The 26,113-nt window shown below is 46.8% G+C and overlaps 1 protein-coding gene across 5 annotated transcripts in view; it reads left to right on the forward strand.

Moving 5' to 3' along the window:
• LINGO1 (leucine rich repeat and Ig domain containing 1) overlaps window positions 1–26,113 on the forward strand; it is a 666,023-nt gene that overhangs the window by 613,137 nt on the left and 26,773 nt on the right. The window contains exon 1 of one of the 5 annotated variants that reach the window (XM_053402990.1): window positions 1,546–1,674. The exons of the other annotated variants lie outside the window; for them this stretch is intronic. Within the exon in view, the coding sequence (XP_053258965.1) occupies window positions 1,645–1,674 (30 nt within the window). The 5' untranslated portion in view covers window positions 1,546–1,644. Of the gene's footprint in view, window positions 1–1,545; window positions 1,675–26,113 lie in introns of those variants that run through there. 5 annotated transcript variants of the gene reach the window in all.

Genomic DNA, 26,113 nt, shown 5'->3' on the forward strand with positions numbered 1-26,113 from the left:
TCTTCCTTCACAGTTGGAGGAAGCAATGCTTCTGGATAGCAGTTTCAGAAAACCAGAGGAGGAGGGGAAGAGCACTTGCTGGTTTCCCACAAGCATCTGGTCAGCCACTGTGAGAACAGGATGCTGGCCTTGATGGGCCCCTGGCCCGATCCAGCATGCCTTCCTCCCCAGGCTGGCTGCACCTGCTGGCATGAGCCAGACCAGGCGCCTCTTCTGCAGCCTGAGCTGGCAGCGCAGAAGGACAAGGACACTGGTCTCCAGTTTCAGCCTGAACTGAAGGAGGGGGCGGAGGGAATGCCAGTGTGTACTTCACTGCATGTTTGAAGGGATCCAAATCTGTCGATTCAGCAGCTCCATCGCTTATCTGATGAGCCCAGGGATGCAACAGGGACCAACCAAGAGATATTTGTTTTGCAGCACAGCCAATGCCAGAGAGAGAGAGAGAGAGAGAGAGAGAGAGAGAGAGAGAGAGAGAATGAATGCTATTGCTGGTGGAAAATTGCCAAGAAAGCCAACTGGGAGTTGAAAGGAATTGTGAGGAGGCAGGAGGGCAGATGGGGGGGGGTAAGTGTTTAACCCACCCAGCGAGAGGGAGGGGGAGAGATAGATAGATGATAGATATATAGATAGATGATAGATATATAGATAGATGATGATAGATATATATATATATAGAGAGAGAGATGATAGATAGATAGATGATAGATAGATAGATAGATGATAGATAGATAGATATAGATAGATAGATAGATAGATAGATATAGATAGATAGATAGATGATATAGATAGATATAGATATAGATAATAAATGTGACAAAAGGCTGTGACCTCAATTTTATTTTGTGCTGATTTTTCTCCCTCCATTTTGAAGGGAAGAAGGGAGGGGGGATTGGAGCAGACAGTGGCAAGGAAAGGAGAGTGATTTCTCGGCTGCAGGTAAAGAAGCAGCCTGCTCCTTTTGCTTGCAGAGACCCCATGGCCAGCAAGAGCTCATGCATGCAAGCATGTGGCAGCCAGAATGAACAACCTCCCAAGCAAGTTTCTGATTTGCACTTTTGTCATTTCCCTCCTTCCCTCTTGGCTTTCTCCCCCCCCCACCCCTTTTTTCTTTTCTTTAAAAAAAATCCTTTCTCCCATAGGAATGCAGGAAGCTGCCTTGGACTGAGCCAATCTGCTTGTCCACCTAGGCCAGGTGACACAGCCAGCCACCCAGCCCTCCCTGGAGATGCTGGGGGGTTGGACCCTGGACCTCCTGCATTCAAAGCAGCAGCTCTCCCCCTACGCCACAAGGCTGTGTTTCTTCCATGGATGATTCATCCCACTTTGAAAGCTTTCCTCATGGATTTGCGCTTACTCTGCTCAGTTTGGCTTCTGATGAGAGAGGGCTCTTGCACGTGAATCCTGCTTGTGAGATTCCCCTGGAGGCATCTGGGTGCCTACAGGGAGAAGAGGGTGCTGGTCTAGCTTGGCCATTGGCCTGATCCAGTAGGCTCTTTTCATGTTCTTTGGTTGCCGCTTGGGGGCTTCCCCTTGAGGCGTGGGGGGGCACTGTGAGAAGAGGCTGCTGGAGTCCATGTGTGCCTGGAGAAGCCTGAGCGTTGGCTTCTGCTGGCTAGCAAAGAGGACCTGGCTCTCTAAAGATGGATGGCAGAGCAGTGGACGTGTCCGAGGCAGGTGAGCATTAATTGTCTTCTTGACCCGGGGAATTGAATAAATGCTAATAAATGCCACAAAGGCCGCCATCCTCTCTTTAGCACTAGCAGGAAGTCTGGAGTGCCATCCATCACTGACAGGGGCGGGGGGGAGGGCATAAATTGTATCTTTAGCCAACTGGCCGAAACAGGAAGGATGGGGAGAAAACAAGAGCACAACTTTCACCTCTTTTGCGCAGGCGACAAATTAATTCTCTTTGGGTCACTCAGGGACAGCCCTCTGGGAAGAGGCTCTTTGCATCCTCCACTCAGCTGACACTTCAAGAAGCTTCTCTTCCTCCTCCAGCATCCGAGGCAGCCTGCCTCTCCATGCAAGGTGCTGGGCAGTGTGCCCTTGTGCATTTTGGGCATCACAATATGCATTTTCTGGGCAATGGTGAGAACCAGATGCTGGACTGGATGGTCCCTTGGGCTGATCCTATAGCCAGGCTCTGCTTTTGTTCTTTCCCATCTACACCCTGAACCTCATGGAGGCAGCTCTTCAAAGGCGCCCAGTCTGTTCACTTGCGTTTTGTTCATTTCACTTTAAATACTGTGTTTATATCCTGCTTCCTTAAAACTAAATAAATAAACCAAGCACAACCACTTGAAGCAATGTCTGGTGAAAATAGTGGCAAAAATAAAAGCAACAATTGGGTAGCTGCAAATGGGCAGTTAAAATGACAATATTAATACATTGTGTAACAGTATTAATGTGCAGCAGTTCAAAATGAAAAAGAAAACCACAGCAAGAGTATTGCAAGTTTAAAACTGCAGATCATACTTCAAAAGCTGACAGGAGAGATTTCTATAATCTATATTAATTGGCTCATCTGGAAGAGAATGCCATGATCTGGCCACCACTACGGAAAAAGCTACATCTTTCGAACCCATCGCCTTTATGATCAAACCAGCTCTTTTGCCAGACTCTCTTCTGCCCCCCCCCCATGTTTCTGCCTCTTTCCCAATGCCCCACAGGCAACGCCGGTTGCCCTGGTGGTTATGGCTTTCTCTGAGAAGGCCTCCCCTCCCTCTCATCTCTCAATCACAGCAATGTCTGGGTCAGGTTCCTTCCCACCCTTTAGAAACAGGCAAATTTCTGCTCTCATGCTGAGGCCCCCCATCTCAAGGTTTCCCAATAACAAAATACAGCAGTGCCATCTTATGCACGACTACTCAGAAGTAAGCTGCATTGAGCTTAATAGGACTAATAATAATAATAATAATAATTTATTATTTATACCCCGCCCATCTGGCTGGGCCTCCCCAGCCACTCTGGGCGGCTTCCATAGAAACCAAAAATACAGTAAAATATCACACGTTAAAAACTTCCCTGAACAGGGCTGCCTTAAGATGTCTTCTGAATGTCAGGTAGTTGTTTATCTCTTTGACATCTGCTGGAAGGGCGTTCCACAGGGCGGGCGCCACTACCGAGAAGGCCCTCTGCCTGGTTCCCTGTAGCTTTGCTTCTCACAATGAGGGAACCGCCAGAAGGCTCTCGGCGCTGGACCTCAGCGTCCGGGCAGAATGATGGGGGTGGAGACGCTCCTTCAGGTATAGTGACCGAGGCCGTTTAGGGCTTTAAAGGTCAGCACCAACACTTTGAATTGTGCTCGGAAACGTACTGGGAGCCAATGTAGGTCTTTCAAGACCGGTGTTATATGGTCTTGGTGGCCGCCCCCAGTCACCAGTCTAGCTGCCGCATTCTGGATTAGTTGTAGTTTCCGAGTCACCTTCAAAGGTAGCCCCATGTAGAGTGCATTGTAGTATTCCCTGGCAAGTGAGTATAGAAGTTCAGCCTGAATGTTTGAGATCCCCATGCTGCAATAACCCAGTGGAAGTATCTGGCCAGAAGTTATAAATATTCCTTTGTACTCCTGGGCATTGTAAATTTGCGTTTCAAGACATTTGGCCACATTTGCAAGAGATATTTGCAAAAGAGGTCTCTTTTCTTTCCTCCCCGATCCTCTCTGTATTTTCCACTACCAATCACCCTGCCTGATTTTCCTGCTCAGTTTCCCTGGTGGCTTCAGATAAAAGGCCAGATCCAGGATTGTGTATGGCAGAATATGATGGCAGAATCCTCGGGCGAGAGAGAGGACAGGACCACTTCAGACAGCAAGTGATGGGCCACATTTAAAAAAATAAATAAAAAATCCCCTTGATTGTTGGCAGAGGGAAATGCACAGCAGATTGAAAGCTAGTAAATTATTATTATTATTATTATTATTATTATTATTATTATTAAATTTTGTATACCACCCTTCATCCATAAATCTCAGGGCAGTTCACAGCATAAAATTACAATATAAAAACCACAAAACACATAATAAAAATGTATTTAAGATAAAAACAAAAACCAATAATGGGGGGAAAGAAAGCCCAGTACAGTCCTGATCCTGCTGTGCTACTTTTCTGCTTGTGGGGCTCTTTTTCATGGTTTTCAAGGTTAGATGGCCATCTGTCAGGGATTCTTTAGTTGTGATTCCTGTATTGCGGGGGTTGGACTAGATGACCCTTGAGTTCTAACCCTACAATTCTATTAATAGAGATATAAGGTTCCTAGGTCCATTCTCCAGCTGAAGAGCATGGATGGCAGGTGGGCTGCCATATCTGGAAATGCTAAAAAGAGGACAGTCCAAGTCACTGCCAGCCCAAGCCGGGGAAAGAGGTGCTGGGGAGGGCTGAGCTGCCTGAGCCCAAGCCCCCCCCCCAACCCCCAAATCCAGACATTTCCTTTAAAATGTAAAAATCTGCCCAATTGGGCATGTTGGCCCTCCCAAAGATGCCATGTCTGGGTTTTCCTGGCAACCCTAACAGATGTGAAATCTGTGGGCCCACAGCATGAATGGGGAACTGGTGGCCCCCCTGATTTGCTCACTTACATTGTATGTTTTTAAATCTCTATCTCACCTTTTGCCCAAGGAGCCCCTTGGCTCTCCCCCTCCCCATTTTATTCTTGCAGCAGCCCTGTGAGGTAGGCTGGGCTCTGATTGTCTCAAGGTCACTCAGTGAGTTTTATGGCTCCAGCCCTGTAACCCTTACACCACACTGTCAGTGCTGTTGGATGGTGACTCATCATCCCTGGAGCTGGAGCTGATGAGAGCTGCAGTAGAAAGCATTTGGGAGGCACCAGGTTGAAGAACATTGAATTAGAAGGCGGCTTCTTCCCATTCTAGCAAAGGGAGTATTAATTGCTTGACTTTGGCCATTTACACTATACAGTGGAACCTCGGGTTACGTACTGTCCTCCTTACGAACGCTTCGGGTAGCGAGCTCTACTAACCCAGAAGTAGATGCTCCTGGTAGCGAACTTTGCCCCGGGATGCGACAACAGCTCCCAGAAATCTACCGGGGGGTGGGCATTGTGAAGTAGTGTCATCTTTAGCGCAGGTGAGGCTTTTGCTTGTGTGCTGCTTGAATTTCAAGGGAAGACGATCATTTAGAAGGTCCTGTGTTTAATCTTCCATGGAAGGATGTTGATCTCTAACCTGAGACTGGACTAAACCAGACCCTCCCGGTGTCCCTATTTCCCAGGGGTGTCCCAGATTTATAGAAGCCGTCCTGATATCTTATTTGATTCTGGAATGTCCTGCTTTTCCTTAGGATGCCCCTATTTTCATCACAGAAATGTTGGAGGGTATGGAGTTATCTGACCCCTGAGCCATCTAAAGGCAGCCCTGTATAGGGTTTTTTGTTTGTTTGTTTGTTTGTTTGTTTGTTTTTAAAAAGTTCAGTCTTTTATTATGTTTTTAATATATGTTAGGGCGACACAGTCAGATGAGCGGGGTATAAATAGTAAAATGATGATGATGGAATAGGATGTCCCTATTTTTATTGGAGAAATGTTGGAGGGTATGCTAAACTGAAAATGAGAACAGAGCATCAAAAAGTGCCAACCTTTGCCCTCAGCTCGAGGCACCACGAACATGCCAGGATTAAACCTCTTGCATGGTCGCAGAGGAATAAAAGGATCTGTTTCAACTTTGGATAAGGAAAGAGAGGGCAACCAACAGTCTTCACAAAACACATGGCATTGAGTGGGGGGGGGAGAGGTGGGCCTGGCCTCATGAGCTTGTGGGACCCCAGGGAAGCTCACCTGGCGCCTTTGTTACATATCTTTAGGCTCCAGGTGAAAATCTTCCTCTTCTCCTAGGCCTTTGGCCAATTAAATAATCTGTGGACTTTTAAACTGGGGGTGGGAATTGTTTTTATGTGTAATTACGGTACGTCTTTTTGTGGTTTTATATTATAAACCGCCCTGTGATCTTGGGATGAAGGACAGTATAAAGGTAAAGGTACCCCCCCCCCAACCATTAGGTCCAGTCGCAAACGACTCTGGGGTTGCGCGCTCATCTCGCTCTATAGGCTGAGGGAGCTGCCGTTTGTCCACAGACAGCTTCTGGGTCATGTGGCCAGCATGATTAAGCCGCTTCTGGCGAGCCAGAGCAGCGCATGGAAATGGCGTTTACCTTTCCACCAGAGTGGTACCTATTTATCTACATGCACTTTGATGTGCTTTTGAACTGCTAGGTGTGCAGGAGCTGGGACTGAACAACGGGAGCTCACCCAGTCGCGGGGATTCGAACTGCCAACCTTCTGATCGGCAAGTCCTAGGCTCAGTGGTTTAGACTACAGCATCACCCGCATCCCGATAGAAATTTAATAAATAAAATAAACAATAAAAATAAATTATCTCGGTCAGTGCCTGCTAAACTTTGCCCTTCTAGAGATTGCTGAATGAAAACTGCCATCCTCCCTGGCCATGTTGGCTTGGACTAGTGGGAGTTTGGCAACATCCAGGGGGCTATCAGTTCCAGCCCCCTCCTCCAGAGCTGATGTTACTGGCTCTGCTCTAGAGCAATGGCCTTTCTCCGCAGGAAGGCTACTGGATGCGTCCTTTGCTAAGTGGCATGTGAGCTGCAGCAGTACCAGCTCCCCAGGGAGATGCTTCAAAAACAGAACACCTGCAGCTCAAGTCCCTTCTCCGCCAATGGCAGGAGGAAGCGAACGCCGGGCAGCCCAGGCGGGCTCTTGAGGCCGGCATCTGCCTCCTCCCATCTCTCGGTTCCCGGGCTGCCTGCTGTCGCTTGGGAGACTCAAGTCACGTGAGGGAAGCAGTCAGGTTTGGCTGCCGTGACTTGCTCTGGTTTAAATTAAATGTCGGCACTTTCCTGTGATTACTTTTTACTGTCATGCAGCCCAATGTGAATTCTCCCTTCATCATTATCATTGCTGACATTATATTTTTATTTATTTATTTCTGTTGTCATCACACAGAGTCTAGTTCTTCAGGAAAAGCAAGTGAAACAGAGCGGAGCTTGTGGGATTTAGCCAAGTGGGGTGTCTGCTTATGCTTTGCTGGGAAAGAGGGCAGAGGAGGACGCTGTTTTGCATGCAGTTTGCATGCGCTAATGTTTATGTCTGGATGCAAATTTAGAAATAATCGCTGTGATTTAAGTGGGGGAAACTGTGACCCGTGTGCCACCTGAGTGTTGCCAGGGGCTCACTCTTGATGGCCCCCTGGCTCTCCCTTCTTTATCTTTACACCTTAGGTCTTTCTTTAACTGGATTTGGACCCAGCTACCCTTCCAGTAGAGAATGGACTCCCCCCGCTCACTGCCCCCATTTAAATACAGTGGACCCATCGCATGGTGCACTTGTTAAACAAATTTCTACCATTTACCACAGGCTACCTTGTGGGGGTCTTGTGCGAGGGAAACTTTGATTCAGGGAATCTCAGGCAAGAGCTGATCAGACGTGTCATTCTTCTCCAGAGCGCTGGCAGCAATGGACCAGGCTGCGCATTGGAAATCTTTGGTCTCTAACTAGCTCATGGAGTATGCAAGCATCGGATTCAGTAATTAACAATCACTACAATTTTCCACACCACACTTTAAAAAAAGAAAGGCAGCAAAGATCTGGAAGAAGGGTAACTCCAATTCTGAGTAAAGAGCAAAAGGGTTGTACATTCAGTGCAAACCAAGCACTCTTGGTTCACATAATTCACTATGAGAAATTATTCTAGGAGTGTTTCTTCCCCATTCACTACAGTGTGGAAGCTAAAAATGGCTATAACTTCCTCCTTCCTTTTAACATGACTGGATGAAATCTGCTGGCATATCAGACCCTTCCAAGTGGATTCCCTGAAAATGTCTGTTGGCCTGCGGAATGCTGGTCGAAGCAATACAGGTTTGCAGGCCCATGCAGAGCTTGTCAGAGACCCAGGGCCGGAGTCTTGTTGGAATAAAGTTATAAACTCAAGTAAAACAGCAGCTGGTCCCTGGCGGGGGCCCCCATACCAACTTAGCCCTCTGAGGCCTGTGGCAAGTGTACCCACCTGCCCCCCCCCCCCAGCATGGGCCTGCTAGCTTGACATTGGTGGTGGAGAACTTCTGGCCCAGAAAACGGCTCCATTTGTAGCCCAGCTGACCATAATGAGCTCAGGTCATCATGAATTTTGAATACTTGAGCCCCTAACGTCCCACTGAGAGGGAGAGATGGGTGTGACCAGATCTATATTCCTGTCTTTTGCTTCCATCCAGATGGTTCCCTAGCAGTTATAATGAGACCAGCTTCTCACTGGAAAAGTGGGAGGAGAAGGAAACCGGCTGGAGAAGAATGGTCTGAAGGGGAGAAAATGACTGGTTCCTTTGGGTTAGCAAAGGCAGCACATGCATCCCCAAAACAGCACCTTCAAGACCCAGAGTAAAGGTAGCCCATGTTGTGATGTTCAGATATTGTTGGACTACAGTGCCCATCATCCCTTACTGTTGGCCTTGCTGGCTGGGAAGGAAGGAAGCTGTAGTTCAACAGCATCTGGGCGGCCCCATGCTGGAGCCCACAGGACCACTTCTTGGCTGAAGCTGATCATGTCTGACTTGGGACATTGCCTGGATGGGAGACCTCTGGGGAACTGCAAGGCAGACACCTTGGCTTCTGTGTGTGTGTGTGTGTGTGTGTGAAGGCTCACAGCTCGATTCCCTCTTTCCCTCTTTATTCATTTTGTCTTGGGCATTCTATATGCCACCCAATTAGCCATGTCCTCTGGGCGGTTCACTGCTGTGAAAACAATGGGACGCTGCTCCTCTCCAAAGCGAGGCAACGTCAGCGTCACAACACAGTGCTTAGGACAAACAAAGGCAGAGAACAGTTGGCATTTTTATCTAATCCATTTTATTGTTGAATGAAACAATAACGGCAAATATGGACAAAGCCATAAATAATGTAAACTCAAACAAGCGAGAGAGACAGAGGAGAAGGGGAGAAAATATTTGTATGGAAGTAAAACCAGCCTGGAGGCAGGGAGGCTGCAAGAATGATCATAGCCAGAGCTCCCCCCCCCCCAACACTCTCTCTCTCCCTTCCTCCCACCCTCCCTCTCATTTCATCCTTTCTCTCTGCATTTCCCTGGGGCCATACTTTTTTGTTATTAGCTGTATCTTGACAATAACCCAGGGAGTGACAGGAATCTGACTTTTCAGGGGGAAATCTCTGCAAGAAGAGACAGGTGGGGAAGAGAAGAGTCTGCTGCTCCTTTCTGTATCGTCAGCTGCAGCAGTGTCACCTTCAGAAGCCGAGTTCCGTATCACAGCCTTTCCCCCACTGCCCCAAAGCAAAGCGATGGTGCAGCCAGTGGGGGCCTTGAATGGCTGCAGAGGGAGGGGTGAGCATGCTCTAGCAACCAACCAGGTCTCCTTTGGCTCCAGCGGAAGAAAATGCAGGTATTGCAGAGCAGAGAGACACCCGGCTGCTGTGCTTGGCAGAACGGCGCACTGTTGCCATGCTCCAGCTGTTCTGGTTTTATCTGTTTTCCAATGCCTGTCCCTGGTGAGCAGCAATCCCTCAGTTTGGCAGCAGAACGAGTAGGCAAGGATATAAGAAAAGCTTTGTTCGACTGATCCGAAGGTCCATCTTGTTCCCACCATGGCTGATCACGTGCTGAAATGGGCATAACTGCAGTAGCCCTCACATATCCATGGTCCTCAGAAACTGGTATTCAGAGACATACTGCACCGGATACTGGAGAAAATGCCTAGCCAATATGACTAGTAGTAATTGATAACTTATCCTCAATAAGTTGGCCTAATCTCTTTTTAATGCCATCCAGGTTGGTGGCCACTGCTGCATCTTGTGGCAGGGAGTGCCACAGTTTGCCAATGGGCCATATCCATACTCAGGGGTGAATAGCAAGGCACAGAAAGATGTTTGAAAATTGGCCTATGCTCAGTGAGTTGAGCTGGTCAGACTGAACATTAGGGCATGCAGGAACTTTCAGGACAGTTTTCAGAGATGGCTGCTTTGCCTAACCCTGTGAATGCCCACTTGGCCACCTCAGTCAGCAACTGGCGCTTCTACAAATGCCACATGATGTTCATTCTCCACTTTTATTGGTGGCAGTCCAACTCTCTGGAACTCCCTGCCCATTGACATTAGGTAGCCGCCATCAGTACTTTTTTCTGCCCTTGCTAAAAGCTTCTACCCAGACATTATCGTTATTTTAGTTTATAATGTATATAATTTGTTGGCTTTATTTTTATTAAAGCTTGTTTTTAACTGACATTTATTGACAACATTAGCGTATATTTTACGCTATTTGCAAACTGCTTAGAGGTTTTATTTACAATTAAACAATATATGAACCCTGTTAAAATAAAGAAGCAAAGCAAGATAGCCACAAATTGGCAAAGATCTCCCTTGCTTTTGCATGTTCTCCTTGCAAATATGTGAAAGCACCCAAGAGGCTTGTGGCTGCTTTGAAGAGATGCACAGAAAGCTCAAAGGTGGCGGCAGCAAGAGTGTCAGGAACGTGGCCCTCCAGGAGCCAGCAGAAGGGTGAGCCTCAGAAAGTGAACAAAAGGCAGAAGGGTTAACTTCAGAGCTAGCAGGTCACAGGCTGAAGGTTCTGGTGAGGGAGAAGGAGTGGTTTCCAAACTGACACCCACAGCCCTCCCTTCACACTCCTAGCTCAGATGAAGAGGCAGGGCTGGAAGAGGCCAAGGAGGCCAGGCTGCCAACAGATAAGAGAGAGACTCTGTCCACTGCCAGTGGAGAAGAGCTGATGGCGAGGTTCTGGCGTAGATCCTGTTGGAAGCGGAACTCGGATTCAGATTAGAGCATCTATTGTTGCGTGTGAAGCCCCGCTCAGGATATTTGTTTCTATAATAAAAACTATCTTGAACTGACAGGAATCTGGTTACAGGTAGGTAGCTGTGTTGGTCTGCCGTAGCCGAAACAAAATAAAAAATATTCCTTCCAGTGGCACCTTAGAGACCAACTAAGTTTGTTATTGGTATGAGCTTTCATGTGCATGCACACTTCTTCAGATATCTTGCATGCGCACGGAAGCTCATACCAATAACAAACTTGGTTGGTCTCTAAGGTGCTACTGGAAGGAATTTTTTTATTTTGCTTTGACAAGAGTCTGCTTACTGCCAGGAAGCAGGCTAGTTACCAGTGATTGTTACTGTATAAGGAGTGAGTCCAACTCACTGTCACACAGATAGGCAAGCCAGCTGACCTGCCTTGAGCTGAGCACAAAACACACCTTTGCATAGGCAAGTTTGGGAAAGGAAGCCTCACCTTGAACCTTATTCCTAGGTCTGCACTCAATTCAAAATGGGGCCCATTACTGGAGCAAGGCAAATCTCAAAGCAGTTTGCAACAAATCCAGAATAAAACATTACTGAAGGAAGTAAAATATAAAATATATCTTCAAAACAACCTAATGAACAGGAAACAAAAAGTCAAATATATTTAAAACAGCATAGTTAACAAGGGAATAAGATGATATCATGACCATGGAACCGATCTGCTGCTGTTGCTTCCGATCCTGCCAAGGGCGGTTCATGGCAGGAGACGGCTGTGGAAGCTCAGTGACCTGGGTCTGCACTAAGAGGCAGAACAGATTGCCTCTGGCTTCTTCAGAAGCCTCTGCTTGCAACCCAGTAACAGTTTTGACCCATAACCTGTGGTTTGGTGGTAGGCCAGGCCTTTGACAGAGCGCAGCTTGTCTCACTCTTTGTGCATCCACCAGGCATTGCTGGGATATCCCCATGGATGGAACAGGGATTGTTTTGATGGAGCATCACCCATCTGAAACATTCGCCTCATTCATGAGACGTAGAGCATTCTGAATGAAAAACTGAAGGATCGTCCTCTGACAGGCTATCTCTGTATTGCTAAGCTGTGCTCACACCCTATGTATCCAACTATCCTTAGCTTGGAAGTAAAGACACTTGTGTGCAACTTCCCTGTTGTCACACAAAGATCATGACCTGCATGTCTTTGTGTGAGTGCACATATACACATTGCCAAGCAGAGGCAGCTCCAGAAAAACTAGTTTGAAGTAGCGAGGACCAATATTCCTGCATCGAGCAGGGAGTTGGAACCGATAGCATAGAAATTCAAATCTATGATTCTGACTGTTAAGAATGCAATCTGTATCAGACTTTAATAAGCTGTCAATCAGGCATGGAGGAGAAAACCGGTTGGTTCACTTTTTGCAGCGGACTGATCTCATTCACTGGTCCTCAACTTGCAGATGGATCAGAAGACATTATCAATCCAGTTACTAATCAGATCAATGACCTATTGAAACCCTTTTGGTATGCAGAGTGAGAAGCTTTTCAGCTAGCAGAGCTGTCTTGTTGCAAGCTCACACAAAGAGATGCTTGTTGATAAGAAAAGCACAAGGTGGTTTCTTGCAGGAGATGCATGGCTTGGACAGAATCAGAGTCACAGAATTGTAGAGTTGGGAGGGACCCCAAAGGTCAGAGAAGAATACGGCAGCCATGCTTTCACCTTTATTCTCTCTGAGGACAGTTAAATGCGACTTGCCACCTTGAGGCTTGAGAAGGAAGTGGGAGGAGGAGGAGCAAAAACATGATGCAGCCTGAGAGTATCAGTATAAACAATGTGGAGATAAAGAGGTCAGCTTGAGAGGTTAAAGATACAGGGATAGTATGGGAAACTGGAGGTCCCTAATCTTTGGGTTAACCCCATGCAAACCCCTCTTCTTCAAGCGGAGTTGCACCCAAACATGCAACAGTTACATATGTCTCCTGATTTTGTGATGCAGAGTTGGCCCTCTGAAAGTGTGCACAAAATATGTATTATATGTAAAAGAAATTACCTTATAAAGATGTACAAACTGCATACATTAGGGTGAAATGCATTGAAAAGCATACCCCCACAAATGCATGTTTTAGGTCATGTTTGCATATAAAATGTATACAACTTCCAAAAAAAATTCTGGGGGGATGATGCATTCACTTGAAAAACAGAATTAAGTGGACGTAGCATTCAGCAAAAAAATAAAATAAATGGGAAAGGGTGGAAATGAGCAACATGATCCATCTGTAACTGCAAATTGGAAAGTTGGGGAGTTAATGCGGGAACAGGATATTTTGGGCTGTCACCTTTGGGACCTATCACTGTTGGCCTTCTTCTTCTCTGTTGGCCTTGATCAGTGGACATTCATTTGCCAATAGCCTCTCCTGAAGCAGCTTGGGAAGGGCTGCTGCCCATGGGGTGGTAGGGGGAAAGCAGGGAGAGCAGCAGGAGGTGGGAGGGGCTGGCTCCGTCCAGACTGAGGTGGGGGGGTGCTGCCCCATTTGCCCCAATGGACCAGCACCACTGGGTAGGGTAACCTTCACTGTTTACTCTTTAAGGAACACAGGGTGTTTCTTGCATGGTTTAATCTCACAGTGGGCCTGTCTCTGCTTCTTCTGGAATGGCTGCAATGTATGGGACAAGAGCCTTTACCTGGAGAGGCAGGTGGGAGTTGATGGTGGCAATACTGAGCTGCAAGCAGTAGGAGCCTCGGGGCTGTGGCTGCGGGATCCTTCTGGGAGTTGATATCAAATACTTAGATACACCAGTGGTTTTTCAGTTCTGCTTCTACGAAGAGAGGTGGGCAGAAAAGGCTCAATGGAGCCTCTCAGTGGCAGGAAATGTATGGCTGTGGCTCTGGGACACACAAGACTGCTGGGTGGTTGCAAATAGGGGCCTGTCACGGTCTCCTTTGTCACCATCATGCAGTGGCAATGATTTTCCTGGTTCCAAATTGCTGCCTAACCATCTTTGTTTCTCTGTATTGTGTTGTGTTTAAGTCCCCCAGAGCCCCAGATTTGGACTAGGAATGCAACCTAACAGGCTCAGAATCAAAGAGACTATTCTTAAGGAGCTTACAGTCTTAGGTTTATTGGAAACAGGTGGCTAGTTATGTCCAGATTGTTGTGGGTATGTTGGAGGGGGGCAAGAAGAGAAAATTGCCCTCTGCCCTGAGTGCTCACTGGAAGGACAGATCCTGAAGCTGAGGCTCCAATACTTTGGCCACCTCATGAGAAGAGAAGACTCCCTGGAAAAGACCCTGATGCTGGGAAAGATGGAGGGCACAAGAAGAAGGGGATGACAGAGGACAAGATGGCTGGACAGTGTTCTTGAAGGTACCAGCATGAGTCTGACCAAACTGCAGGAGGCAGTGGAAGACAGGAGTGCCTTTCGTGCTCTGGTCCAGGGGGTCATGAAGAGTCAGAAACGACTAAACAACAACAACAATGTGAAGATCAGAAGGGCTGGCACAAACTAGTGCTTTCACGAAAGCAGAATTGTAGAGTTGGAAAGGACCTTAAAGGCCTCCTAGTCCAACCCCCTTACATAGTGCAGGATCCGCAAGGCAGGATGCGCCTGCAGCATTCCTAAGGGATGGCGGTCCAGTGAAGGAAAGGCAGCCACCTCCCAAGGCAGCCTGGGCCCACTGCCAAACAGATTTGCCTCTCCATGCAGTACTGCATTTTAAGAAGGACACAGAGAAGCCGTAGGGGGCTCAGGATCGCAAGATGTCTGAAAACGAAGTCCTACGAGGGAGGATTGAAAGCACTGGGGATGTTTGGCCTGGAGAAGAGAAGATGAAAGGGAGTCATGGTGAGGGCTGGGGGAGAAATTTGATCCAGTTTACATTTAAAGCCGAACTAAATTTATTATTTATTGCATTTATATCCCACCTTTTTCCTCCAAGGAGCTCAAAGTGGCATCCATGGCTTTCCCCCTCCATATTTAATTCCCCACAACAACTGGCCCTACTTCATGGCCAAGTAGGGATTGGAACCCTAGTCTCCTCCTGGTCCTAGCGAACCAAAGCACAGCTGTGCTTCAAAATTCGCACTCCTCTGAATTTTGCAATGCAGTTCTGCAGTCAAGTAATGTGTACAGAACTGCATATACTCTGGGGATTTGTGCCAATAAATGCATAAATTAGTGAAAATAACACGCAAACATGCATTCTGTTGTGGGAAATTACTTCACCCAAAAAAAGTCATATTGTGTGAAATTGCGTACAAAAATTTGTATTCGGAGAAATTCACGCTAAAATGCTGATGAATTTTCCATGAGAAGTTCTTTAAAAAAAGGGAAAAGCACAAATTGGCATGGAAATGTGGAGAACCAAACCTAGGATTGAGAAGAATGAAAAACCAGGAGAAAGCAAAGTCGGGACAGCAGTCTCTCAACATTAGAAGGGCTTCTTACGCAGAAGATGATGCAATACCCTCTCGTGCTCAGCATGACTGGGTGACATGCCCCAGCCCCAGTTTAGGAAGTCTGGACTGATCCTTGGAATTTGGGTAGTCCTGGACCTTAGAATTGCCCAGAAAACAGTCTGGAAAGGTTTGGGCAGTTTCTAGCTCTGGGAAACAGAAGGAGGAATCTCCAAGGTACAGTGGTGCCCCGCAAGACGAATGCCTCGCAAGACGGAAAACCCGCTAGACGAAAGGGTTTTCCGTTTTGGAGGCGCTTCGCAAAACGAATTTCCCTATGGGCTTCCTTTGCAAGACGAAAGCCCATAGGGAAATCTCCAGGACAGCGGGGAAGCGCAGTGCGTCTTCCCCACTGTCCTCGGACCTCCTCCGAAGGCTGGCGGTGGGGCGGAGAGACCTCCTCCCGCCGCCAGGCTTTGGAAGGCTGCTCCGAAGGCTGGCGGTGGGGCGGAGAGACCTCCTCCCGCCGCCAGGCTTTGGAAGGCTGCTCCGAAGGCTGGCGGTGGGGCGGAGAGACCTCCTCCCGCCGCCAGCCTTCGGAAGGCTCCTCCGAAGGCTGGCGGTGGGGCGGAGAGACCTTCTCCCCGCGCCAGCCTTCGGATGGCTGTCCTGAAGACTTGCGGTGGGAGGAGGGTTTTCCTTTCCACCGCCAACATTCAGAATGCTGTTCTGAATGTTGGCGGTGGGGAGGAAAAACCCTCCTCCCACCGCAAGCCCCGGGAACAGAGGAGAAGCGCTGCGCGCCTTCCCCTCTGTTCCCGTACCTGTCCTGAAGGCTTGCGGTGGGGAGAAAAGCCCTTCTCCGCACCGCCAGCCTGGCAAGCGGTCTCCATAGGAACGCATTAATTGATTTTCAATGCATTCCTATGGGAAACCGTGCTTCGCAAGACGAAAAACTCGCAAGAAGAAAAAACTTGCGGAACGAATTAATTTCGTCTTGCGAGGCACCACTGTATCATGTGGAAAGGTTGGGAAAACAGCAACAGTTTCCAAAGCCAGTGCAAGATCTGTGGGATCCCCTCCCTTTTCCTCAGTGTTGGCCTGGACCAAAGCACCAGTTATGTTAGTGCATTTTGTAATTTTATAAGCTATGTGCCCTTGCTGCTCAGCTGAACCCTTGTAAATGGCCTCTTGTGACTTTGCTGCTATTTTTATTGATTCTAGTCTAGTACAGGCAGCGACCATTTTGCATGTCTCCGATTGATGCGCACACACTTGTCACTGCCGACCTGGAAGTGGCCGGGCAATGGGGAGGGCTTCTGCGCACTTTGCCGACACACATTGGGGTCAGGAATGGAACCCCCATGCAAAATGGTCCCTTCCTGTAATGATTTGGAGTGGATTTCTGTTTAATAAACATTCACTGATAATTAATGTTATTATGTAATATTCTAAAAGGATTAGGAGGAAGTGGGGCAGATTGATACAGAAAAATTCAATCTCATATTTTATGTAACAAAAATGAGTCAAATAATATTTTTTTTGCTTGATGCATGGCATAACTAATCAATATTATAATAGCAATCAAAAGAACCATTAAAGTTAGAAGATAATGAGAATATAATGACCAGTAAAAAAATGGGTTTTGTATCATTCTGCCCCACCTACGGGGCACTTTAATACATTGGACGGGGCACTTTGATACAAAGCGTAAATTGTATGAGAATGGTAATTATTTTCAAAAATTTAATGAAAAAACAAATTTTATTGTGAGAGATCATAATCAGCCTTACAATTTGTTACTTAAAATCTAAATTACGTATCAAAACTAACAGTGTTTCACACATATCATAGACTTTATGGCAGGTTTTCTTAACAAAACATCAAAACTTATATTAATCTTTCCTCAAACACCTATCCATTTTAAAATAAACTTTGGAAAAACTTAGAAAGTATAAGAACTCACATTAGGTAGTCAAAAAATAGTAATTTAAACAAAATGCTTATAAAAAAATAAGATAATTACTTAACATTTAGCTTCTATTGCACATTCTATCCACTTAAGTCAATAGAAAAAGTTTAAAGAGATGATGTTTGAGATGTGCCCTTTGGGAAATTTGGTTTCGGCTCTAGCAAAACAACATCCTTGAAATCAACACTTGCCTTATCTTCTACAGTGGGGAAAACAAACATACAAGATCCTGGTTTTTTCCTGAGATATGACACTTGATAATCGTCATATTATATTTAGAAATGACTTTGGCCACGTAGTAAACAGTTGTTGTTGTTTTTTTCAAATTTAATGAGTTTAGAGATTTCATGCAAACTTGTATATTGGGGCACTACTGTACACTAGCGGGGCACTTTTATATGTATCAATGTGCCCTGTGTCTTGGTGTATCAAAGTGCCCCAACAGACATTTTCAAAAAAACTAACAATTATTAATAAATTCACTTGTAATCCTCATTACTGAGTGGAACAACTTATCTTTACATCTTAAGTAAATGACGTAAAACAGTGTTGGAACACTTTTACATTCCACATAATTTTTTAGTTGGCCGTGCTAAAAACACACCTCCTCTCATCAAACGCCAACAGCAAACTGGCGGGCAGCACGGGCGCAACTGTTATGCTCACACATGTATAGACACGTTTTAGTGATGTCGCGACACAAATAACATTTCTCAAAATTGAAATATTGTTGGTGTATCAGTGTGCCTCGTGTATCAATATGCCCCTCTTCCCCCTACTGAATACTACTTTACTTGATAAAAGTTGCTTATTTTAAAGTCATATTTTTTATTATGACTTATTTGCATTGGATCAGATTTTTATAAGGCATGTGACCTTTGATGTTGTTGCTTCTACAGCTTGTAAATGGCCTTGTGTATAGCAATATAAAAAGGCAATGAACAAATCAAAGGCAAAAATGAAATGTGGGCTGGGGACTCTTCATGGGATGGAAAATGCACTTGTCCGTGTTGAGAGGACGAATGCTTTCCTGGGCCTCTGTTTTAATGTCCACCCACTTGGCTGTTTCTCGGTCCCATCCGCTCCTCCCTGTGGCTCATTCCTGGCACTCCCATCAGCCTCTCTCGCCTTGGTATCTCAGCACCGGGGCTCTGTAGCTCTCCACCAGGTGACAGATGCAACAGTGTTATCAAGATGACTTTAAGACTTCTTCCCACTGCCGGTAATCTGGCTGCGCTCACAATGTCAAGTTAATCAAGCTGTATCAGTGCTCACCTGTCATTGGAAGTGTTGCCGTGTTGGCCAAGAACACCTTTCTGTGCCCATGAGTTATCGGAAGTTATCGGAACATCAGTTCTGCGATGTTCTGACTGCCTGAAGTGTGCTGGGCGATAACTGTGGCTTAGCGATGCTGTCTGCAGATAAACCGCTAGGACATAGTGATTTGTGCCCGTATTATGGCTCATGTGATCCTGCTCCAGAGCTGCAGCGCAGATGATACGACACCAGCCCTTTGCATAATTAAACAGCAACACATTAATTGGGAGGTTATTTTAGGGGATGTGCCATGAGAATGCAAATCTTTCTAGCAGAATCATCCCCTATCTAAATTAATAAAAACTAACATAAAGCTGTTTTCAAGAAAAGAAACAGCTTTTTACTCGTGCTTCTGGTGGCCTTGCCTCTCTGTCTTGTCTTGTTGCTGGGTAGATACACTGTTGGTGGCAGGACTTCACTTCTGCCTGCCTTAGAAGAGCATGGGGCCCTCCAGCTGTGTTGGACTACACCTCTCATCCTCCCTCACTGCCGGCCTTCTTGCATGCGGCTGGTCAGAGCTGTAGATCAAAACATCTGGAGGGCAGCATGAAGGCTATCCCTGCCTTGCCCTCCAGATGTTTTGATCTACAGCTCTGACCAGCTTCCTTCTGGCTTCCTTCTGGCTGCAAATGATGGTTTAGGCTGTGTTGCTTTCCTTAGCAGAGCATTTATGCAACCTGCTCTGTATTCCAAAACTTGTCTCACATCACTGTTCCACTTCAAGGTTTCTTCACAGGAAGGTGAGGATTTCATCAGAGGGACTGTTTCATTCAACCAGGTCCTCTCAGCCTTGTTCCTGGGCCATATCACTCACTTCGTTGGGGTTGGAGAAAGATAGATAGATGATGATAGATAGATGATAGATAGATAGATGATAGATAGATAGATAGATAGATAGATAGATAGATGATAGATAGATAGATAGATGATAGATAGATATAGCTGATAGAAGCTGAGATTTCATCTTGCATATTATTTACTTCTCAAAAGTTATACCCAGATATTCAATTCAAATTTTAAAATGAAGATTATATATATATATGTGTGTGTGTGTGTGTGTGTGTGTGTGTGAAGCAAACATTTTAAAAGGAAGGAAAAAGCTTGCAGCAGTTGTACTAAATGAGGAAGAGCAAACTCTGCATAATGCCCTGAGATCTCCGGATGAAGGGCGGTATACAAATTTAACCACTCAATAAATAAAATAATTTGCAACCAACCAAATGTCTTGCCAAATGGAATAGTTAGATGTCAGCAAATGCTCATGGTGAACATCCTTGGGTAACACATTCCATAAAACAGGACCTATGACCAAAAAAAAGCCCTGTTCTTGATAGAAGCCGACCTTCTCTTCCAAAGCAGGGGCTTCCATAGAAGATGGAAATAGGCAGGTTCAAGTGGGAGGAAGGGCTCCAAGTGCTCTCCATCTCCAAGTGCATAGGCAACATTCTGGTGGCCACTCTGGGGGTCTGCCAGGCTACGCAGGAACTCTGTGAAATGTCTGTCTTGCTCTCCCTCTTGTCTTGTGAGTATAGCTTGTGTCTGCTCCACTTCCTTCAGTGTCTCTCAAAGCCATTGGCGTACACATTCTTCCAATTTCCACTCTTCCAAATAATTATGGAGGCGTGAGAACACTTGCCAACAAATCCACTTCAGATCTCTTCTGAGGCTGCAAAATGCATTTAATGCCCGTACAAGGGCATTAATACCCTCAAATGCTGCCTATTGGAGGCCTAATGAACTTTTAATGCCTTGGGATTATTTGCCACCTTGTTGCCTTGGAATGATGATGATGATGATGACAATAGCACCGTGCATGTGCATAGTACTTTGGAGTGTTTTCCATGCAGCACTGACATCATATCCATCATATACCAGCTACTGGCCACAATGTCTTTGTCCTACCTCCATGGTCGGAGACATGATGCCTCTGAATGCCAGTTCCTGGAGATCACAAGTGAGAAGAGTGCTGCTGAGCTCAGGTTCTGCCGGTGGCCTTCCTGCAGGGATCTGGCTGCCACTGTGAGGATGCTGAACTCAGTGGCCTTCAGTCTGATGATCCAGCAGGGATCTTCTTATGTTCTTTGCTTTGCAAAAACAAAACAAAACTGAAAAAGGAAGGAAATTAATTGACTATAGGCATTTTTGTGTTTGGCAGGGGAACTGCCTTATGAAATTAGGAGATGTAGGGATTTCAAAGGATAGCTGTGTTCACGTATTGCTTCTGAAAGTATGGATTTTGTAGCTTTGCATTTAAACCTGAACTGAATTAATGTCTCCTCCACCTCTGCCCCTGGCACTTCCCAATGGTACCAACACTGAAGCGCCAACTTCAATAAGGCATAGATGGTGGTGGACCTTGGGGTCTCAAATTTCAGCAGTGCCCTGGGTAACGTCAACATTTGCCCCCTTCCTCTTGCCTTCCATTCTGCATCATAGTTGTGGCACCTCCTGCAGCTCCCCTGAGGTTCCGTGCCCAGTGCGACTGAATGGGTTGTGCTCCTCTCAATCCACCTCTGGAATAGGCCGTGGAGGTCTTATAGGGTTCCCACTCCTCCTTTGAGGGTGGACCTTTCCTCCCCAAGAAAAGGAGACGCAGATCAGCCTACAGCTGAGGGTGGGCACATTTTGAGCCCAAGGCTTTCTTTGGGGCAACCTCCTAAAGAGTCACGTGCCCGTGTTGGGTGGCCCCAGAGGCAAAAGTAGCCCAGGCCAAGGAATGCAAAAACTTTACTTTGCACACACATTCGGCTAGTTTCTAAGTGTTCTCCCTCTAGGAAAGCAAAGGTCCTTAGTGGAGTTCAGTGGCACATGCCAGCCAGGCAAAAGGGAAGCAAGGTGGGTGAGCAGCATGGCCTGCAGACCTTCCAACATTACTCTGATGGAAATCGGGGCGCGTGTCTTTTGGTGTGGTGCTTCTGCCTGAGTTAAGTGGCTCTCACGGGAGCAGCTCATTCATGCAAGAGCACAGCACCACTGCAAGCGCTGGCTGCAAGGAGTGGCTCACCCACCTCCCCAAGCTTGGGGGGGGTGCTGGAGGGGGAAAGAGGACATGGCTTCTGTAATTCCAGGATGCCCCAGAGAAATCAGGACACTTGAAGGGCATGGGTCTGGGGAGAGAAAGTGAGGTGACTGGGAAGGGAAGTGTCCTGGAGAGGGTCCCGAGGGGCAGACAGACAAGACTTGAGGGCCATATTGCCCCCCTGGATCTGGGGCCCCCCCACTCTGTCATTGCCTCTGAGATGCCTTCCCAGGGGACACCAGCATGTCAGCCCAAGTAACATTAAAATGACAGCAAGTGTTATTCTGCCAGTTTTCTGTAATCTGGGAAGTGACTGTGTTTAGATTGTTTATTTATTTTTAAATGCTGGTGTGCACCTCGCTCTGCAGCCCCCTGCCTGCAGGATGGAAATGACATGGTGCCAGACACCCCTTGCTGCTTGAGTCTGCCAAAGTTACACACTAGAAGAGGGGATTTTATCCACCAAACACCAGTTTAGGAAGCTCATCCTTGCTTCAGGGCCTGGTGGATGTTGCACAGTGTAAGAACTAAGAGAGAGCATTTTATTCTTTGGCTGCCTTTATGCTAGATGGTTGTCCAGCTTTTGTTGGCAACTAGCAGAAAAGGGACACTGGACTGAACTCTTCCACCATTTTGGTTGTGTGATCAGAGAAAGGCTCTAGCCACGGGCTGCTGCAGGGGATGGGTTCCCACAGGCCCAGGGGCCAAATGCAGCCCCCGAACTGGCCCTTGGCACTCTCCTCAGGCCACACCTTTCACCAGCTTTGCTTGCGCTCTCCTTGGGAATATGTCCTTGAGATCTGATAATGAATTTGGCTTGCCTGGAGAGAGGATAGAGAGGTGTGAGTACGTTCCCCGCAAGTGTCCCCGGGGGGAAATGGGGCAGCCCATTTTCTCACATGAGAGCACAGACTATAAATACATATAATTCAAAAAATATCATTCTTCAAATCACTTGCTTGAGATACAAAATAATGACCTACAAAAAAGAGGCTTTGCAGGGCATGGCAAATGAAAACCTTGGGTCTTATATGGACAAGAAAGATGTTAGAGCCTGAGAGGCAACAGCTGAAGCCCCCCCCCCCCCCCCGCATTCCACACTGCAGCCTGCTCTCTTGGGCTTTGCACCTCAGCTCTGCTCAGCTGCCTTCGCAATTACTTATTGATCATTTCACAGAACATATTCTTTGTTGGTGGGTCACTGAGGCATGTGCAAGATGAGCGTGAGAAAATCTTATTTGAGGTGGAAGGGCCATGGTAATCTGAGATATGAAGGGGGGAGACATTCTCATGGAGATGATAATTTGCAGTCCAGCTGAATCCAATGCAGAGCCTCTTCTTTTAAGCACTCTGAAGAGAAGCATTCCCACTGTGCTGCATTGCAAAAACTGGGTTGCCATTTGGGGGGCAAAACAAGATGAATTGTGGAATACCTGTGTGCATTTCTCACATGTGTTTAAAAATAAGAACTAAATAGCAACCATGGTAATAAGAATTGTGCTGCTTGGGGAGAGGTGTTTATTAATTTTTTCAACAGCAACAAAATGGGGGGAAAGACAATGGCGTACTACTGAATGACATAACATATGAAGTCTGCTATACGTTGAAAAGCTCAAACTTTATCAGTATACAGTGGTACCTCGGGTTAAGAACTTAATTCGTTCTGGAGGTCTGTTCTTAACCTGAAACTGTTCTTAACCTGAAGCACCACTTTAGCTAATGGGGCCTCCTGCTGCCGCCGTAGGATTTCCGTTCTCATCCTGAAACAAAGTTCTTAACGAGAGGTAATATTTCTGGGTTAGCGGAGTCTGTAACCTGAAGCGTATGTAACCTGAAGCGTATGTAACCCAAGGTACCACTGTATTTTCAAATAACTGTCGCAGGTTGAACAGCATCAGGGAGAGGAAGCTAACTCCTCCTTCACCTTTCATTAGTGCGCCATAGAACGAATCCTGGCTCCCCATATCTACCCACCCATATGTACTGTATGTAAATAAAACCTGTTTGTGAGACATTATTCCTGCATTTCACATATTCTCTGGTTGGGCCTTGAGATAGCAGCCTTGCAGAGCCAGCCCTGCTGTTGGCCAGAAGGAGGCAGCTGCCTCAGGTGCCAGAGGCTTGAAGGGGGAGCGGCAGCAACAAGGGGGTGGAGCTGCATGTGCCCTGCACCGCGGAAGCTGGCCTCCAGCAACCAGGTGTTATGGGGGATGCTGCCCCATCACTAGTTTTGCAAATCCAATTGACTTCTGTATGTGGAATTCGAGCGGGGGGGGGGCTCTCCTTCTTGTCCTTTGCTTCAGGCAGAAATATGTCTTTGGCCAGTCCTGCAATCCTGTTTAGTTTAGCCTTTGGAGTTTTTTTCCAAAGCAAATTATCTGTCTTGAGGTTTTCAGCAGAAAGAGAACGGTAATAAATAGGAACAACAAGATGCACACACAAATTGGAAACTGGAACCCAGTAGCTTAGTAGACGGGCTGCATCGCTGGGTGGAATTGATTCATGCAAGATTCAGCTCAATAGAGATTACATTTGACAGGCGCACAGAGAGAGGAAAGAAGAAATATTACGTGAATTTCCAGTCCAAGGGCCTAATGAGGATGGCTGCTCTCATCTTCCCCATACCTATGTACAAGGAAATATATGGGTGTTTCTGGAGAACCTCTGCTTTTCCAGATGCAAACATTGGTACATGCAAAAGATGAGAACCACATTTCTGGAAAAGAAATGATTCCCCCAAAGCCTGGCAAGTCAGCTCATTTGTGGTTATAACACCCCACACTTTCAAATAGAAAGGGAGGGGAGTAATGAAACTTAAGGCATTTGTTCCTTTTGTATATATACCTATAGCAGAGGCAGGAAACTTATGGCCCCAACTGCCCTCATCCTTGTCCACTCTTGGTCTAGATCTGGTGGCAGGCAGAATCTAATAACATCAGGGAGGGGGCAAGAGTCCCCCATCCTGGATCTGCAAGAATGTCTTCAACACAAATGAAACAGTCATCCCTGAGGCAAAGAGAGAGCCATGGATATTAAGACTTGGGACCATATCCTATGTTCTGTGTGTTTATGGGTGGCAGAGCTCAAAGGTCCTTCAACAACAGGATTTTGGTGATAGCTGGTTGCACAACAAGTTTGGCAAAGTACTTGTGTTTTCCCTTGCATGACAACATTCCACTAACACAATCCATATACCCCTAAGAGGCTAAGAATTGATTATGATAGCCATTCAGTGCCAAAATACGTGTCTTCCACATAGGTGCTATGTATTCCTTCTAAGATAGCCAACATATGAGCTGCTAGTTGGATCAGGTCCCTGCTGTTCTTCAGATCCAAAATGCCCCCCTCATGCCTGCTCCCTGCATAGTGGCTGCAGGGGAGAGAGCACCCATTCACTCCACCCATGGCTCTTAAGGTGACGGAGAATTAAAAGTGGGCATAGCAGCAGTTGGGGATCTCCATATGTACGCGGCTATTTCCCAATGAAGTGAAGGGTTATGGGTTCCTAGCTGACCTCAGAAGAGCCCTGATGGATCCAAACCAAGACCTTTATAGTCCAGCATCCTCTTTCCCACCGTTTCCAGCCTGGTCCCTCTGGAAGCCTCCAGGCAGGTATGGGCCCTCTCTCCAAGGAACTGCTGTTCAGAGGAATGCTTCCTCTCATCCTGAAGGCATATAGCAAGGGGGGGCCAAGGGGATGCCCTCCAGGTATTATTGTGCTGCAACTCCCAGGAGCTCTGGCCAGCAATGGTCAATGGTCAGCAGAAAAGGGTGTCGTAGTCCAACAACATCTGCGGAGCATCCTCTTGGCTACCTCTGGCATATAGCCACCACAACCAGTAACTTTCTCCTGCATGAACTGGTCTCATCCTCTCTTAAAGCCAACATGAATTGCTGACCAACGTCAGTTCTTGTGCCAATGAAGTCCAAAGAAAGGAGGTGATTTGAGGGTTTGTGCCACTCCAGGTGTGTGTGTGTGTGTGTGTGTGTGTGTGTGTGTGTGTAGGTGAGAGAGAAATGTGAGGCATGAAAGGGAGTTGTTCAGCATTTGTTGATGTTGTGAGGAATAGAAATTGTGTCTTATGAAACTGATACTGTTTGAGTATGCCATCATGGCAAAGCTGATGAAAGTGTCGGAATGCAAGCCAAAAGAGCACAGCCTCCAGCTTAGCTCTTAGTCCAGAGGAATTTGGCCACCCTCCAGGTGCCCGGCTTGAATCCTTATGACCTCCCGTCTGCGACTCCCGGCAAGATCAAGGGAGGTCTCCAATCGGCGATTCTCCTCAACGTGAAGGAGAACACACCACTCCTCCCACACCTCCATTCCCAGGGGAGGGGGAAAGAGACAGACAGAAATATATCTACATGTCTTTATTCCTGTCTTTCACCAGTACAGAGAAAACATGTCTGCACACTCTGCTTCCCAGTGCAGAGAGAGAATAAACTCCACCCATGTACTTCCAGTACAGGGTCATGTGCTACTCTGAGCTAACATCCGGCTCTCAGAGCACTTTACAAACTGTCCCTGGTTCCCACGGTACAATCCAATAGCATCCACATCCTGTTTACCATTCCAGCCACCTGGTGCTTGCTTCTGCATTGCTCCTTTTTCGTAACAGAAAGAAGGCTGGCCAAA

The sequence above is a fragment of the Podarcis raffonei genome, chromosome 9, assembly GCF_027172205.1.
Source record: "Podarcis raffonei isolate rPodRaf1 chromosome 9, rPodRaf1.pri, whole genome shotgun sequence".
Lineage (NCBI taxonomy): Eukaryota > Metazoa > Chordata > Lepidosauria > Squamata > Lacertidae > Podarcis > Podarcis raffonei.